Below are 14,943 nucleotides of genomic sequence, written 5' to 3'. Positions count from 1 at the left end.
CTGACGTGCATTTTTCCGTGTGTGTGAAAAGTTACGTTAAGAGGGTTCTCCCAGGGGGCACTGACCGCATGTGTCCTTCCTCTCCCCAGCCCCAGGGCCACGGCCCGCCAGTGTGGTGCTCCTGCCCAGGTCCCTCGCCCCGGACTTTGAGAAGTTCTGCCAGACCAACGGCGGCCCTCTGCCCCTGCTGGGCCGAAGCGAGCCGGGCAGGTGGGCATCGTCCACCCTGGGTGCTGCCCCAGGCACCAGGTAAAACTGGGTTACTGGGGTCAAGGGTCAGCAGTTAAGGGTCAGCAGTGGCCAGATGCTACAGCCAGGCGTCTCTGTCACCAGCGGCCTCTGGCCTCAGGACCCCACGGTGCCCAGCACAGAGCCTCGCTCAGGACCGTTGTTCAGGAAGGAGCTGGCCTTCCCCGTCCCATCCCCACTCCTACCTCCAACCCCTGGGCCCGACACTGACCCAGGGAAAATCTCTGGGATCGCCAAAACAGCCCAGCCCTGGAGAAATCCCACTGACGCTACCACCCGCCCGCCCCCTCGCCAAAGGCAGACACCTGTCCGCACAGGCCTGGGAAGGACAGACAGGCTCTTGCATGGTTAACGCTGTGGGCGGCGCTCCCCCAGACTTTGAACACGGACCGTAAACGGCCGAACAGGTGCCGCTTCTGTGTCAGTGCTTCAGAGAGCCCGTTTCTCCCACCGCCCGCGCTCGGGCGCCCACCTTCCCACGCCTCACCCCTAGGACGCCGGGACTGGTCTCCTCCCCCACTCTCGCCCTCTCCTCCTCCCACGCCACCCCTCTCCCGCTGTCCCACTGGGTGACTTCCCTGATGCCACACCTGGTCACAACTCCCGCGTTTACGTTCTTCATGCCCTCCCGCAGCCGACAGGTTAGCCTCCTATCAAGACCTGCAGTGACCTGGCCCCAGAGCAGGGTCACCCCCAACCCTCCCCTCAGAGAGAGCACTCTGTTATCATTCTGAGGACTCTGGAGGTGGGAGGGTCCTTCGGAGACCCCACCTGGGCTGAGCGCCCGTTACCTTTTCCCGAGCACCCCCACACTACCCGCTCGGGGACCCCTGGCACAGACGCCTTCTCCCCCCCCCCCCGTCCAGCTGGCGAGCTCCTCTTCATGCTTCAGGACCCAACTCCAGCGCCGCCCCCTTTGGGAGAGCCCCTGTCTCCCGCTTCCCTGCCTCACTCCCCACCTGGACCGTGAACGCTCATGGCTCTGTCCTGCACGTATCCGACTGCGATGCGGTCTCACCTGCCAAGGGAGGGTTTCCAGCTTCTTCTGGGCGTGTCTTCTCCATCACTGTGGCCATGAGCACGCCTGCGCCTGGCACGGAGGGGTCGACGCAGCAAATGGCTTTGGGGTGAACGCATAACAGGCTTGTAACCGAAGTCCTTGGCCCTGCAGAAGTTTCTCTAAGGGGGGAGGTGGCCTCACCACTGCCAGCACCGAGCGCTTCCTTGAGACGCGTGGCTTCTGTCTCCCTGGTCTGTGGGCCCTGCCTTGATGGCAGAGAGGACACCACTGTTTGTTTTTTGCTGGGTTGCTTGGCCCCTGGTTGAAGTTACAGGAAACATACTAGGGTGGGGGAGGGATACACATGCTGATTTAATAGTTTCCAATCTACCGAGATTCAAAGGAGGCCAGCATGGCCCCCATTCAAAGCCCTGTGCCCACCTCAGAACCAGTGCCCAAATTTCAGCCCCAGACGTCCCACTCTCTCTCCCTCCTCCTTTTTAGAAATCGTTGATCCATTACAGTTGTCCCTATTTTTCTGCCATTACTCTCCCCTGCCCTACCCACCCCCGACCTCCCCCATTCAGCTCTCCCCTCCACCGTCTCTGTCCCGGGGTCCTTTGTACATGTTCCTTGACTTCATGCTCTCCCTGGTCCTTTCTTAAGAGTGCATGGTCAAGGGCCATACTGAGTCGGGGTTCTGTGAACTTCCCCCTGTGTCCCCAGGACGGACCGTCCCCAGTTCCGCAAGTATGAGTTTGGTGCCTGCACGGGCAGCCTGACCTCGCTGGAGGGGCACTCGGAGCAGCTCAAGGACATGGTGACCTTCTTCCTGGGCTGCAGCTTCTCCCTGGAAGAGGCCTTGGAGAAAGGGGGGCTCCCCAGAAGAAACCCAGCAGGCCGCGGCCACGGGGCTGCATACAAGGTGGGCACACAGTCCGCAAGGGCAGAGTGATGTGAAGACAGGGTCACCCTGCCTTTTCCCAGGGTGGAGGGAACATCGGCTCAGGGAGCTGGACTCACAGGCTCTGGCTCAACTCGGCCGCTGTTCCAGCTGTGCGACTCGGGACCTCTCCGAGCTTGTCTCCTCATCTGGAAAACGGGGCCAGCAGCCTGCCCTGGAGACTGCTGTGAGCACCCACACGGCCTTGGGGGTGTGAACTGAGCCCTTGTGGACTGATCACTTCAGCTACACAAACCAGCCTGTTAGGCATTTGGGTGGCTCCTTTAGCCGAGGGGCTCTCAGAGAGATGTTGGAACCCCCCCCCTCCATCGAATGTCCTGATATCGGTGAGAGTGTGCCCAGTGGGGTCAGTGCCCCGGGTCAGTGGCAGCACCTCGGCCAGGCCGTGAGACACTGGGGTACGCCTCTGTTAGGGAAGCTGGGTTGTATTCTTGGCCAGAGGTGGCCGCTAGTGGTCACAGTCACAGGGTGGTCACCTCTCCTGGACATGCCTCACTGTGGTGCCTCTGAGGCCTTATTCCAGCCACTGTTTGTTATGGAGAAAGAACCAGAGGCCCTCAGCCCACTGACCCCTTCCAGGACGCTTGTGTGAGGGCGGGAAGTTCCCCTGATCACTGGCTGGGTTGAGTGAGGGTCAGCCCGTGTCTGCGGCCTGCTCCGGGCTTCTTCATGGAGGAATCAGGTTGGAGATTTCATCTTGGGCTCCGGGACTTGCTGAGGGCTTACAGGCTTGGGCTCCCACCAGGGAGGCCCGAGCTGCCTCTCTGATGAGAAGCAAGGCTGCCCACGGCGTAAGCTGCTTTTCGTGTGTGAAATAGATGCCTGCGTGGCTTCCTTATGTGTGAAGTAGGTGGCTTTCTTGAAGGTAAGAAGGGGCGAACGTCCACAGAACCCCCTGTATATCAGCGCGAGTATCAGGCCGGTAGGCAGAGCCCCAGCTGCCGGCAGGTCCTGGGGCCGGGTCCTGCCCGAGCACACCCCCAACGTGGCAGGGGAGAGATGGGAGGGCCCCAGGGCCCAGCACACACAACCTTTCATTTTAGATGAGGAAACGGTGGCCCCTCGAGAGAGAAGAGGACTTTCCCACATCCCACAGCCGGGCTGGAGCTCGTACTCCCGGCTGGCATCTGTAAAACGTTGTCAGGGGAGTGGTGGCCATTAGCAGGTGCTTCACACAGAGGCGCCCTTCACGGCCCCTTGGACGCACTCAGTGGAGACACAGCTTTTCCACAGGATGGTGCTGCCCCTGGTGGCTCCCAAGTAGCTTTCAGTGTAATGGGTTCCCGGGAGAAGCGCCAGGCAGCCATCTGGGAGTCAGGTGACAGCTACAAAGGGATGAAGGAGGCGCCTGAGGTTCGGGGATCGCTGCCTGCCTCCTGAGAGTGTCCCTGGCCTGTGTCCTCTCCCAAGTGCTGTTATTCCGACGCTGACCTGGCAGGTACACCAAGGCTGCGCCTGGCTGTGGCCAGGGTACTGACAGCAAGCCCCTCGGGCGGCACCAAAGCCGTCTCAGCAGATTATTATCCAGGCCAGGTCCGAAATCTTTCCTAAGCCCCACAGCAGGGACCGGAAAGTCACATGGGTCACTTCTACTGAGACCAGAGAGTGAGGCAGGGCCCAGTGGGGCCCGGGGGGTGCAGACCTCCACCCCTGTGTGGGCCCAGGAGGCGCGGGACCCCTGGTACCTCCCGCTCCCTCAGGCCCCTCAGCCCCGCTTCCCCCGGGGGGTGCACCTGGGGTCTGCTGGCCACTGAGGCCCACGGAGAAAATTGAGAGGGTCCACGAACTTGGGTGCAAAGAAAAATCACATTTTCATTTTCATAGCTTCAAACTGACACTAAGCATTTCCTTGGATGACAAAGGTGGGCAGCCAACTGCAGTTGTATCAGCTGACCCTGCAGCTCTGTGGCTGCCCGAAGGGACCACAGATTATTTTCATGTCACGTCACAGTTCCTCCCGACTCCTCAGATGCGTCCTGAATGTTGTCATGACATCAAGATCACGAGGGTGGCTCTGCCGGCTCGTCCCTCAGTCCGTTCCTGAAGACTCGTACACAGGGCTGTGCCACGTGTCTTCCCAATTTGACAACTGCCTTGGCAGTGTGATTGGTTCCCTCCGCAACCCCACGCATCCCCTGTCATGTGGTTAGAGCATCACCTGGATGGGGCTCCGCAGCTGCCCCAGGCTACCCGAGGGGCCCACACGAAGTTAAGATTCTCTGTTAGACCAGCAGTGACCAGCAAACAGCCTCCTCTCTCCGTCACATGAGGGTAGACAATGTGTTTTGTAAGAGCAACTGGAACCTCCCACCTACTTCATTCCCTGCCTTGAACTCTTGGTTCTCAGGGCTCTGATCGGGGCCAGTTCTATGTTCTAACATTTTTTCAACTTGTTTTCTTGGCAGACAACTGTGCCTTGTGCCGCCGTTGCTGGCTTTTGCTGCCCTCTGGTGGTCACCATGAGGCCCGTCCCCAAAGACAAGCTGGAAAGGCTGGTGCAGGCCAGTTGCTCCTTGAGGGGTGTGCAGGGACAACCCGTTCACATCGGCGACCCAGGTCAGTGCCCACACTTGTCATGACTCTGACAGATGCTCTTGGACTTCGGCTCAAGGAGACCGGAACGTGCGGTGTTTGCCCTCCTGTGGCTGTATGAATGGTGCTGGGCTCCCTGGTGCCCTGGGATTTGAAGGTTGCTGCCCTTGGCAGAATAGCAAAGAGCTCCTGTGAACTCCAAGTGAACCGGGATCATGGGAGCAGGTGGTGGAATGTGGCAGCAGAGCCATTTGTCTTGAGATTTGAGCTCAGAGCAGCCTCTAATCCCGGCTCTTGTTCTGTGGCATGTTTGGGTAGGACACGGCTTTGCCCCAAATGTTAACTTGAACTGAAACCCACTAATCCCCGGCATCTGAACTCAATTTGAGGAACATAATCTGAGAGTGAGTGAGCAGATCCAAGCGTGGATGCTGCCCCGGCCTCCTGGAGGCTCTCGGAGGGCCCGGTGGGAGCTTGGGGCTGGGCCTCGGGTGTGAGTTAGCGTTGAGTGCAATTGAACTTGCTTAGCTGTGGAACAGACAAAATCAGACAAAGCACGGCATTCTGTAAAAATACAACCAGGCCCCACCCCCTTTCTCACCGAATGATCTCAGGACCACCCAAAGCAAAGCACCTGCTGATTTTTTTCTCACGAGTTTTTTTCTCACCCCTCTTTGCTGTCCTGTGAGCAACACCCACGGGCTGGCCAGGGGCTGCTGCTGCTGGTCTAGTGACCGAGTTTGCCCCTGTGATATGTGACTCAGTCCATACTGAGATAAACTCACAAAAACCGGCTTTGTTAGCAATCTGCACAAGGAAGGGTCGGGCTCAGCACACCCAGACTCCTGCAGCAGCCGCAGCAGGGCCTGGAGGTCACTCCGTCACTCCAGGTGGACTCACAGCCAATGAGCATCCTGGGTTGTTCAGCCTGTTTCATTTGCTCCTCCCCATCCTTCTCTGCCCCACTCACAGCAGCCCCAGGGCTAGAGACCCCCTGGGAAAGAACCATAAAGGTTCAGCTTAGACAGTAGCTACCAGCGCGGGGCCTGGCGGAATTCATTTTCCTTTTCTGTCTGCAGGGCTGCTGGGAATCCAAGACCTCTCCAAACCTGACTATGGGGATCCCGAGGTGTGTGGACCAGGGGATGTCCCGGTGTTCTGGCCCTCCCACCTGACCAGCCTCGAAGCTGTCAGCAGCTGCAGTACGTCTGGGCTCTGGGGGGCTACCACTCTGAGCAGGATGGACCCCGGAGGGCCTGTAGTTCTGGGAAGGGCAGGCTTATCCAGCGCATCGATATAAAGGGTCATGTCACGTAACAGAGACCCGCAGCCCGTGGCAAAGATGTCCCTGGACTCTGTTTCTTTTTCTTCACCCCAGGGATGGGTCCCCCCAGAGCCACTTATCCTTCAGGTCCCACCCATCTTGCCTAAATATATTTCTCTCTGCAGAAGGCTTCTTGCCTTGTGGCCAATATTTAGATTGACCTTTTGAGACACTTTGGAGGTCAGTGTGGCTTTGAAAGCAGAGGTGACAACAGGCAAGGCAACCACCCGAGCCACTCCCCATGGTGTTCGGAGTGGCCGGTACAGGTTTTCAAAGGCCAGGGGTGATCAGGCCGTGAAGAGATGCATGGAGGCCCTCACTGGCCCCGCCAGTCAGGGCGGGACGTGCAAAAAACATAAAAATATAACAACTGCCACCCACTGTCATAGACCCTGGGAGACTCTGCAGATCATAGAACTGAGTGTCACTTCCAATTTCTTTGAAAGCATGCGTGGAGACTGAGCCATCAGAATGGCCTCCTGATAGGAAAATACGTCTCTGACATGCTGGTGAGGCGTGAACCCCCACAACCCATGGGATTCTCTTTATTTAACATAAACATATTGGGCACCTACTATGTGCCAGGCATGGCCCCGATCTCAGGAACAAAATGCTGCCTGAGATGAGACATAGTTCTCAGAGAGCTGTGGCCATTTCCAAGTGTGTGTGTGCTCACACGGTCACACACCCACACTCACGCAGTAAATACCCTGCAGTGCGGGGGCCTCACCCCTGTCCTGCCACAGCCCTCGGGGACGCTCTGCAGTGGGGGTCCCGCTGCCCTGGGGGTCCCAGCACACTCCAGCCCGTTAGTTCTGTGATCGTACATTTGATCACAATGAGAACAAAGGGCATTATTAGCCAGGGACAGCCTGGAGTGTTTTTTTTTTTAATATTTTATTTATTTATTTTTAGAGAGAGGGGAAGGGAAGGAGAAAGAGTGAGAGAGAAACATCAGTGTGTAGTTGCCCCTCATATGTCCCTTACTGGGGACCTGGCCCACAACCCAGGCATGTGTCCTGACTGGGAATCAAACAAGCGACCCTTTGCTTCACAGGCCTGTGCTCAGTCCACTGAGCTATACCAGCCGGGGCAAGAAATCTGTAACTGGCTATGATCAATTAACTGTAGGCACCACTGCACTCAGACCAGCCTGGAGTCTTTTTAGTTCACATAACTCATGTCAAGCTCGAATATTTAAACTTCGACGGGCAATAGATGAATTGCTGCACACCTCCATACCCAGGGGCAGACCCCCGTCACACTGGGAACTGACTGCTCTGACATCTGCCTGCCTCTACAGTGACCGGTTTCGGGTGCTGCCCAACACACAGAAAAACACTAATTACACTCATCGAAATCTCTAGTTCTTCTCCTTAAACATCACGTCTAAAAGTTAAGTGAGAATGATTTATGTATCCATCAGCAGGCTTTCCTTCGGAAGTGTTGGCTGACCTTGGCTTTCTCTTGCAGCTGAGACATTTTACTGTTTTCTGTGAAATCCAAGACGTTGTTTACTCACTTCACACCTACATTTCCTGAGCACTTTTTATGTATCCCTAAGGCACCACGTGGGATCCTGAGATGAACAGGCGAGGGTCCCTCATCTCCGGGAACACGCAGCCGAGTGGGGTTAGAGCACTCAGGAAAATAAGACACTGAAGAAAGCAGAAGATGTAAGCTAAGTATAGTAAGAACGAAGCACCTAATGGGCCAGGCACAAGGACACAGACTGAGCGAGACACGGTGCCTGGTTCAGGAACAACCCGTCACACACCGAGGGCTCACGTTGGGCCGGGCACCGCTCTAAACACTTCCAGGTGCGTGCTCCAGTTCGGTCCCGACAACCACAGGAGGCCATTACCATTCTTTTACAGCTGAAGCAGCAGGTTTAGAGAATAAAGTTACATCCCAAACTCAGGGGTGTTTGCCACGCTACAGTCACGTGCTTTTTTTAAGAACAAAATTAGCATACAATACACCAAAGCAGAATAGAAGTGCTGTGAGAAAAAGAGAAGCTACGTTCAGACAGAACTATGTGTTAGCAAATCTAACACTTGCTCAAGGGAAGCGAGACAGCTTGACGCTTGGGGAGAGTTCAGGAAGCACTTTCTAATGGCCGTGGGGTTACGCCGAGGGACCGTGGCTCTACCTCCCCCTCTTTTCTCACACTTGTCTCAACTTCACTTCCCTAAACATCAGAGGCACCTGTTACAGTGACACTTGACTTAGCCATAGCTGGCATATGGTGCCAACCACCGCTGTAAGGGGGGGGTGGCAGAATGGTGCGTGGTGCTACCTTGCCTGTCGGTGGTCGGCTAGACCAGGAGGGACTGGGCTGGATGGGGTGGGGTGGGCTCAGCCCCACTTGTTGTGTGTTTCAGAGACCCCGCTGGCGTTCACCAGCGCCCCGGGTTGCGCAGTTATGACTGACCTGCAGGACACAGAGGCTCTGGCCGGCTCTCTCACCCCGGACCAAATTCCAGAGGTCCACTGCATTTCCCAAGATCCTTTGCACTACAGCATCGCATCAGCTTCAGCTGTTCGGAAGATCAGAGAACTAGAGACTGTAATTGCCGTAGACCTGGGTAAGGAGCAACTCACCACTGACGTGATGTGCGGTGAAAAAGGCAGCATAAGACTGCATCTACGGCATGGTTTTTAAAAATGTTTATGCTGTACATGACTCCCAAAAGGACTAGAAGTAAATGCCTTGAAGTACCGAGGGCGATGATCTGTGGGTAGTGGAATTATGGGTGATTTTTGTTTTCTTTATTTTTTTTCCCAAAATGTTCAACCCTAAACATGTGAGGGAGTTTGGGAGGTGATTGTCCCCTGTTGTGCCATTGCCCCAGGTTGGGCAGAGAACAGAATTTTTGTACCAGGCAGCCGGGGCAGGGGTGGGGGCTGGCTTGTCACTCCTGGGGGACTGTGGCAGGGCCTGTGCAGTTTGCCTCAACAGTTTGCAGCCAACGTGTACATTGCAATTGCAACTCAGAGTGAACAGCCCTTCTGTGGCTCGTAAGCCTCTGGCTTTGTAGATGGGGACAGGCTAATGGGACCCACAAGGTCTGCTTGTTCCAACTAGGACGAGGTTTGCTGAAAGCTGGTTGAGGGGCTTTTTCAACTTCCTGAGGTATCTTTATTAAAAAGCCAAATTCCTATTCCCAGGTGGCCAGCAGAGGGCGCCATTGTGCACAGGTGGTTTGAGGGCTTTTTTTTTTTTTTCTGATAAAGGCTCACAGAGGAGGACGGTGTCGACTTCACGGACGTTCTCCACCTCAGTTTCTTCACCAGTATAACAAGAGTCATAACAAGTATACCACCCTCTCAAGGTTCTGATAGGTAATAGCAATAATAGGTATTATCTCCTGACTTACTCTGGGCCAGGCATGTGCTAAAAGCACTTTCATGTTTCATCTTATTATATCCTCCCAATAACCCTACAAGGCAGCTGTTATTAACTTCCTCTAACAGATGAAGAAATCAAGGCGTATAAGCTTAAGAGACTTGCCCTAAACCCCACACCTAGTAGATGGGAGAGGACGGTCGGGCAGCACATGAACCTGCGCCGATGCCTCCAGGCCACGGTCAGTAGTGCTGGCTACATTGGGACGGAGTCCGAGTGGTAGGTCACAGTCCGTCCCAGGCCGTTAAGCAGGCCCCAGCCTCTCCTGACTCCCGCCCCACCCCTCTGCGGCCCCTTCCCACGGCTGTGCTTCTAGACCCGGCCGTTGGTGCACTTTGTCTGAAGGAGGAGCCCTGCTGGCCCACCTGACACCCGTTTCCTGAGCAGATACCTGGACCAATGGGGGCGGGGCCCCTGTGGAAAGCAGGGGAGTGAGACCCACCTGGGGACTGTCCAGGCAAGACGCCTGAGACCCAGGCAGAGCTGGTGGCAGTGACACTGGGGTAGAGAACAGCACCCGAACGGAGCCACCAAGCAGACAGCTTTCTGTGCTGGCCGGCGCTGTGGCCCAGAATCTGACAGTGCCGAGCAGCCTGAAAAACGGCTGATCTTTGCCTGGACCCCGGACCCCAGGCTGCCCCCCCCCCACCCAGTCACAGAGGGGTCTGCAGTAACCAGGGTTCCTGTGAAACCAGAGGGCAGAGCTCTTTGGTTATTCATTTGTTAGGTCTTTCATTTGCTCATCCACCCATTCAGTCATTGGCAGGGACATGATTTCCTTAACATATAGACGCACAGTAAATGTGGGACCCCCCATCCCCCAGATGCACATTTTAGGACAAACACAGATACAGAGGTCAATGCTCATAGCTTTGTGCATGGCCTGAGTGTCTTACATAGCAGATTTCCTTGGTGGACATTTAAAAAAAATTTCTGCGATACTTTCTTGCAAGCATTCTTACCCACACTGACATCTCTCCCACTCAGCGCAAGGATCATGGAAGATGAATTATTGACTTTGCCATTAGCTCGGACTTTAAAAAAAGCAACTGTGAAGTATGAAGTAAAGTTACTGCGGAGAGCCTCCACGGCTTAATGAAAACGACCTGGGAGGCCAGCCACAGCACCCGCTCTGGGGCCCAGCGGCCTGAGCATGAGGCTGTGCTGGAAGATTTATGGCTGTCTGGGCGCGCCAATATCATCCATAAAGAAACATTGTTAATCCTCCAGAAAGAACAACAGATGCTCTTGAGTCCCACTGCATTAAACAGCAGATACGAGAATGGATGGCAGCGGGCTGAGCATTACTCAGGGGGCACGATGACAGAGCTACTTGGTCATCTTTGAGAGGACGTTGGCTTGCATTGGAGGTGCCTGGAGACGATAAAGGAAGACAAGGTTTCCCATAATGGCGTTTGCACTGCTATTAAAACCACCACAGGCGGGCAGACCGCATTAACGTTGATGGGGTTCTCTCTTTCCTCCTTTCTCCTTGGGGTGCTCACACCCTATGAAACAGGTTACAGTCCAACTGTTTTCTTTCAAAATATTATTTTCCTCCCCTTTGATCAACAGCAACTTGTGTTCATTGCATAAATATATGAAAGTAAGGAGGCAATAAAAATGACTAGTATCCCATCCCAAGTAACCACTGTGAGTTTTACAATGTCATGTTTGCCCTTAAAGCCTTTGTCTTTGGTCTTGAAACTGTAAGACCGAAACAAACAAAAACAATATTGGGGGGGCTGGGGAGGCAAAGGAGGTGTCCGGTTGTTCCCAGGGAAGAGGTGTGCAGGCTGTGGTCATCACAACAGCTTTATTAACTCTGCGTTTTGCATACTCACAGCATAAGCCTACTTACTTTTGCCCACCCCTGCAAAACATATATATATATACGCGTGTATATATGTACATACATGTAGATATATCTGTGAATCATGCTATGATACTACTTTAGAACCTGACTTTTAAAACTTTTTCATACACTGTGAACATATTCCCATGCTATCAGTCTTCTACAACAATCTTTTCTTGGCATAGAATTCCGTTTTACAAATGTCCCACCGACGTTATGACTGTCCTATTTGTCACCGTAAACAATGCTGCGGTGAACATCCTCTGACCATGCGTGCCACATACCTACATCTCCGGAAGTGACTGCTGGCTCCAGGGTCAAAACCTGAGCTCCAAACCACCCTCCAGACAAGTGTCCTCGTCCCCACTCCCACTGGAAAAGCATGCAGGGCCATTTTCCCACAGCCTCCCTCCCCCCCGGGCCACCCCCGTGTTCCACGTGGGAAAATTGAGCCTCAGAGCAAGCCAGGACGAGGCCAAGGTCACACAGCCACGATGCGCCAACACTTGGACTTGAATGTAAGTTTCCAGATACTAAATTGGGAGCTTTTCCTGCAAAACAGGAACTCCAACCTCCCTGCCTTCATAGTCTCCAGGCACCTCCGATGCAAGCTGACATCCTCTCGAGTCCCTTAGGCCCCCCTCGCGCTTTAGCCGCAGCCATAATGGAAGTTCTGAGTCACGTCCTGCCTTCCCATGGCACAGATATGCTCCGAGGCAACCTGAGCGTAGACAAAGGCACAATGGTGTGTGACGAGAGTCGGAAGGCTGTGCTACCGGGCTGGGACCGGCGTGGCAGCCGCTGGGAGCAGCTGTGGCGGATGCTGTTGGGGCCCTGCCCAGACCCCAGCTGCAGTGGGTGGCGCCCAGAACAACAGCCCCCACCTTAGGCTGGGGTGTCTCTGCCCCTCCACTGGCTCAGGCACAGACCAGCAGAGGCAGGGCGTCAGTGTCCTGAAGGGCAGCCCTCCCCACGTAGGGCGCAGGAGCCAGTGCATGAGGCCCTGTCGCCCCGTCCCTGGAGGGACAGCCCTCGGGTGCGATCCTCGCCGCTTCTTACAGGATCTTAAGAGGGACTGAGCCCAGGGGCTTTGGTGAGCATCTGTTCGCTCACACACCCTTCAGTGGCTTCTCTCCCTTCTGACTCATTTCTTCGGCTCACTTTCCATAAAAGCACCTGCACCCAAGCCCTTGTCTTGGGGTCTTCTTTTGGGGAGATCCCCAACTAAGACAGTACTGTGCCCCTAAGACAGGGATGTGCCATCAAACGGTGAGACCCACAGGGGTCCCCAGTTGTCAACATCCCAGGCCTCAGGAAGGGAAGAGCTTGGAGGAGTGCAAGGGAGATATGTGGCCAGGCGGTGGTGCACATCATCCCTGCTCCTATTCCCTTTCGACCGCTCCACGATTGTTACCCAGAGAGAACCTCGCCTGCCGGCCACAGGCTGCTCGGACCCTGACCCAGCTGTCCTCAGGACTGGGGCAGGAGAAGAGAATACATTCTGGTGAACAAGTGCCAGTCTTGGGCACGTCCCTCAAATCCACCTTCGAAACAGACAAAAGACCAAACCACTGTGTGTCTAAGTTTCTACTTGAAACACAAGGATGCTATTTTGTGATCTTATTCTGTGTGTCATTTTAGGCAGCCGGGGGATCGGGCACCTGCTCTGCAGGGACGAGCTGCTGAGGGCCTCGCTGTCGCTGTCACACGCCCGCTCGGTGCTCATCACCACGGGGTTCCCCACGCATTTCAACCACGAGCCCCCAGAGGAGACGGACGGCCCCCCGGGAGCCCTTGCTCTGGCCGCCTTCCTGCGGGCACTGGAGAAGGGCGTCTCCATGGCTGTGGACCAGAGAGCCTTGAGTTTGTTCGAGAAGCTTGTTCAGGAGGCTGTTGAGCAAGGTGGGTGGCGAGATGGGGGCGGACGGTGGAGGGAATCGGCGTCTGTGGAACTTCTGCTACGCACTTGACACGGGGCGTTTTCAGTCCTTAAAGCTCAGAACGGCTCTTTGGAATCAGCAACATTATCCCCGTTTGAGAGAGGAAGAGACCGAGGCTCTGAGAGGTCCACTGATTTACCAAGATGGGAATGGTGATCTGGAATTTGAACCCAGGTCCATCAGGCCTCAGGGCCCAGATACCTGACGCCCTCCCTAGGAGAGGTGAGGGTGACCCACAGAGGACCCTTAGCAAACCAGGACCCCTGTGCACCCCTGGCGTCAGGCGTGAGATAGTTGAGAGTAGAGAGGGTGGGAGGCCCAGACAACAGCGCCCCCTCTGGCCCCAATGGGAAGAGATGCCCCAAACTGCCCGAGTCCTAGGCAGGCACTGGAGCTGTGAGCGATGCTGATGCAAGGCTCAGGTGCCAAGGTCGGGCTCGGGTGCCTCACCTGTCCTCCGTCCTGCAGGTGCAGTGTACGCACGAGCCGTGAGCCTGGCGAGTCTCACCTGCCTCGCACTGCCTGTCCCTCTGTGTCCCTCAAAATGCATCTTTTTGCCCCCGACAAGGGCTTCAGCCCCAGGAGGCATGCCCTAGAGCACCGCTGGGCTGGGAGTGTCAGAAAAGGTTGTGTCTGAACGTACAGACTCTGTGTCGCACAACGAAGGTGTGTTGAGTACCTACCATGTGCCGGGCACTGTTCGTGGCTCTCGAGATCCATCGGCGGACTGCTCGTGGGGTGCCTCTTCTAATGCAGTGTGATGGACCATAAACAACATAGGGAAAAGTAAGAGGCGTGAGCAGCCCAGGCGGCAGCGGCTGTCTTCAACAAGACAGTCAGACAAGGCCCCGTGGGGAAGGTGCCACCGGAGCCTAAGTGTGACGCGGGTGAAGGAGCGAGGCTGGGCTGGCTCGAGGAAGGAGGGGCCCGGCCGTGACCAAGGCCAGGGCAGAGGCCACGAGGTGGGGTTGAAGAGAGGGCAGTGGCCAGCCGACTGGCCTGGAGGGTGAAGCTGGGAGAGGGGGACAGAGGTCACAGGGGCCAGACCGGGAAGGGCCTCAAGATTAACTGGGAGCACTGGCCTTTTACTCTGGGGGGAGGGGAGCCCTTGAGGCCACCAGGCGGCAGAGGGCCACACGTTCCAGCTTAGGTTTTAAAGGATCAGCCGGGAAGCTGGAGGGACAAGGGTGGAAACAGGACACTGGCCAGGCTGATGCAAGCGGGAGACAAAGGTGGTGCCCTGTGGCCTGTCCCTCTGGCCCCCTTGTGACTTCAGCTGTGCTAATATAGAAGCTCCAAGTCACATTGACCTGACCATCCCACTGGAGCCGGCACCCTGCAGGTTTCCCCAAAGCTGTGAAAACCCGTCCACCTGGAAGTGCAGGGGCTAAAGTCTTCAGTGGGGGACTCAGCCAGTGGGGGGCAGGCGCTGGGCGCCCTGCCTCCCGTCTTTTGGAGACACCCAGGTCCCGATGAAAGTGAGACCTCATTACCTAGAGCAGTGACCTGGAAAAGGCACAAACCTTCCTGTTGGCTTTTCCTCCTGCCCATCCCACCTGCCTCCTAGGATCACCTCCCCGATAAACCAGCTGCACCCAAGTCTTTGTCTCAGACTCTAATTCCGGGGGGACCACACAGATGAATGATACAGGTAGAGACTGTGGGAACTA

At 55.8% G+C, this 14,943-nt stretch overlaps 1 protein-coding gene across 5 annotated transcripts in view; it reads left to right on the top strand.

Moving 5' to 3' along the window:
• Positions 1–14,943, top strand: part of DGLUCY (D-glutamate cyclase) — a 94,888-nt gene that overhangs the window by 58,387 nt on the left and 21,558 nt on the right. For 4 of the 5 annotated variants that reach the window (XM_053666096.1, XM_053666097.1, XM_037130288.2 and 1 more), the window contains 6 exons: positions 90–249; positions 1,976–2,174; positions 4,619–4,769; positions 5,825–5,947; positions 8,454–8,657; positions 12,975–13,235. In XM_053666096.1, coding sequence (XP_053522071.1) covers positions 90–249; positions 1,976–2,174; positions 4,619–4,769; positions 5,825–5,947; positions 8,454–8,657; positions 12,975–13,235 — 1,098 coding nt within the window. The remainder of the gene's footprint in view (positions 1–89; positions 250–1,975; positions 2,175–4,618; positions 4,770–5,824; positions 5,948–8,453; positions 8,658–12,974; positions 13,236–14,943) is intronic. The other variant, XM_053666098.1, reaches the window with a different exon arrangement.

Source organism: Artibeus jamaicensis, unplaced genomic scaffold (genome assembly GCF_021234435.1).
Source record: "Artibeus jamaicensis isolate MK-2021 breed Jamaican fruit bat unplaced genomic scaffold, CSHL_Jam_final contig_444, whole genome shotgun sequence".
Lineage (NCBI taxonomy): Eukaryota > Metazoa > Chordata > Mammalia > Chiroptera > Phyllostomidae > Artibeus > Artibeus jamaicensis.
This window is presented reverse-complemented; position numbering and strand designations above follow the sequence as displayed.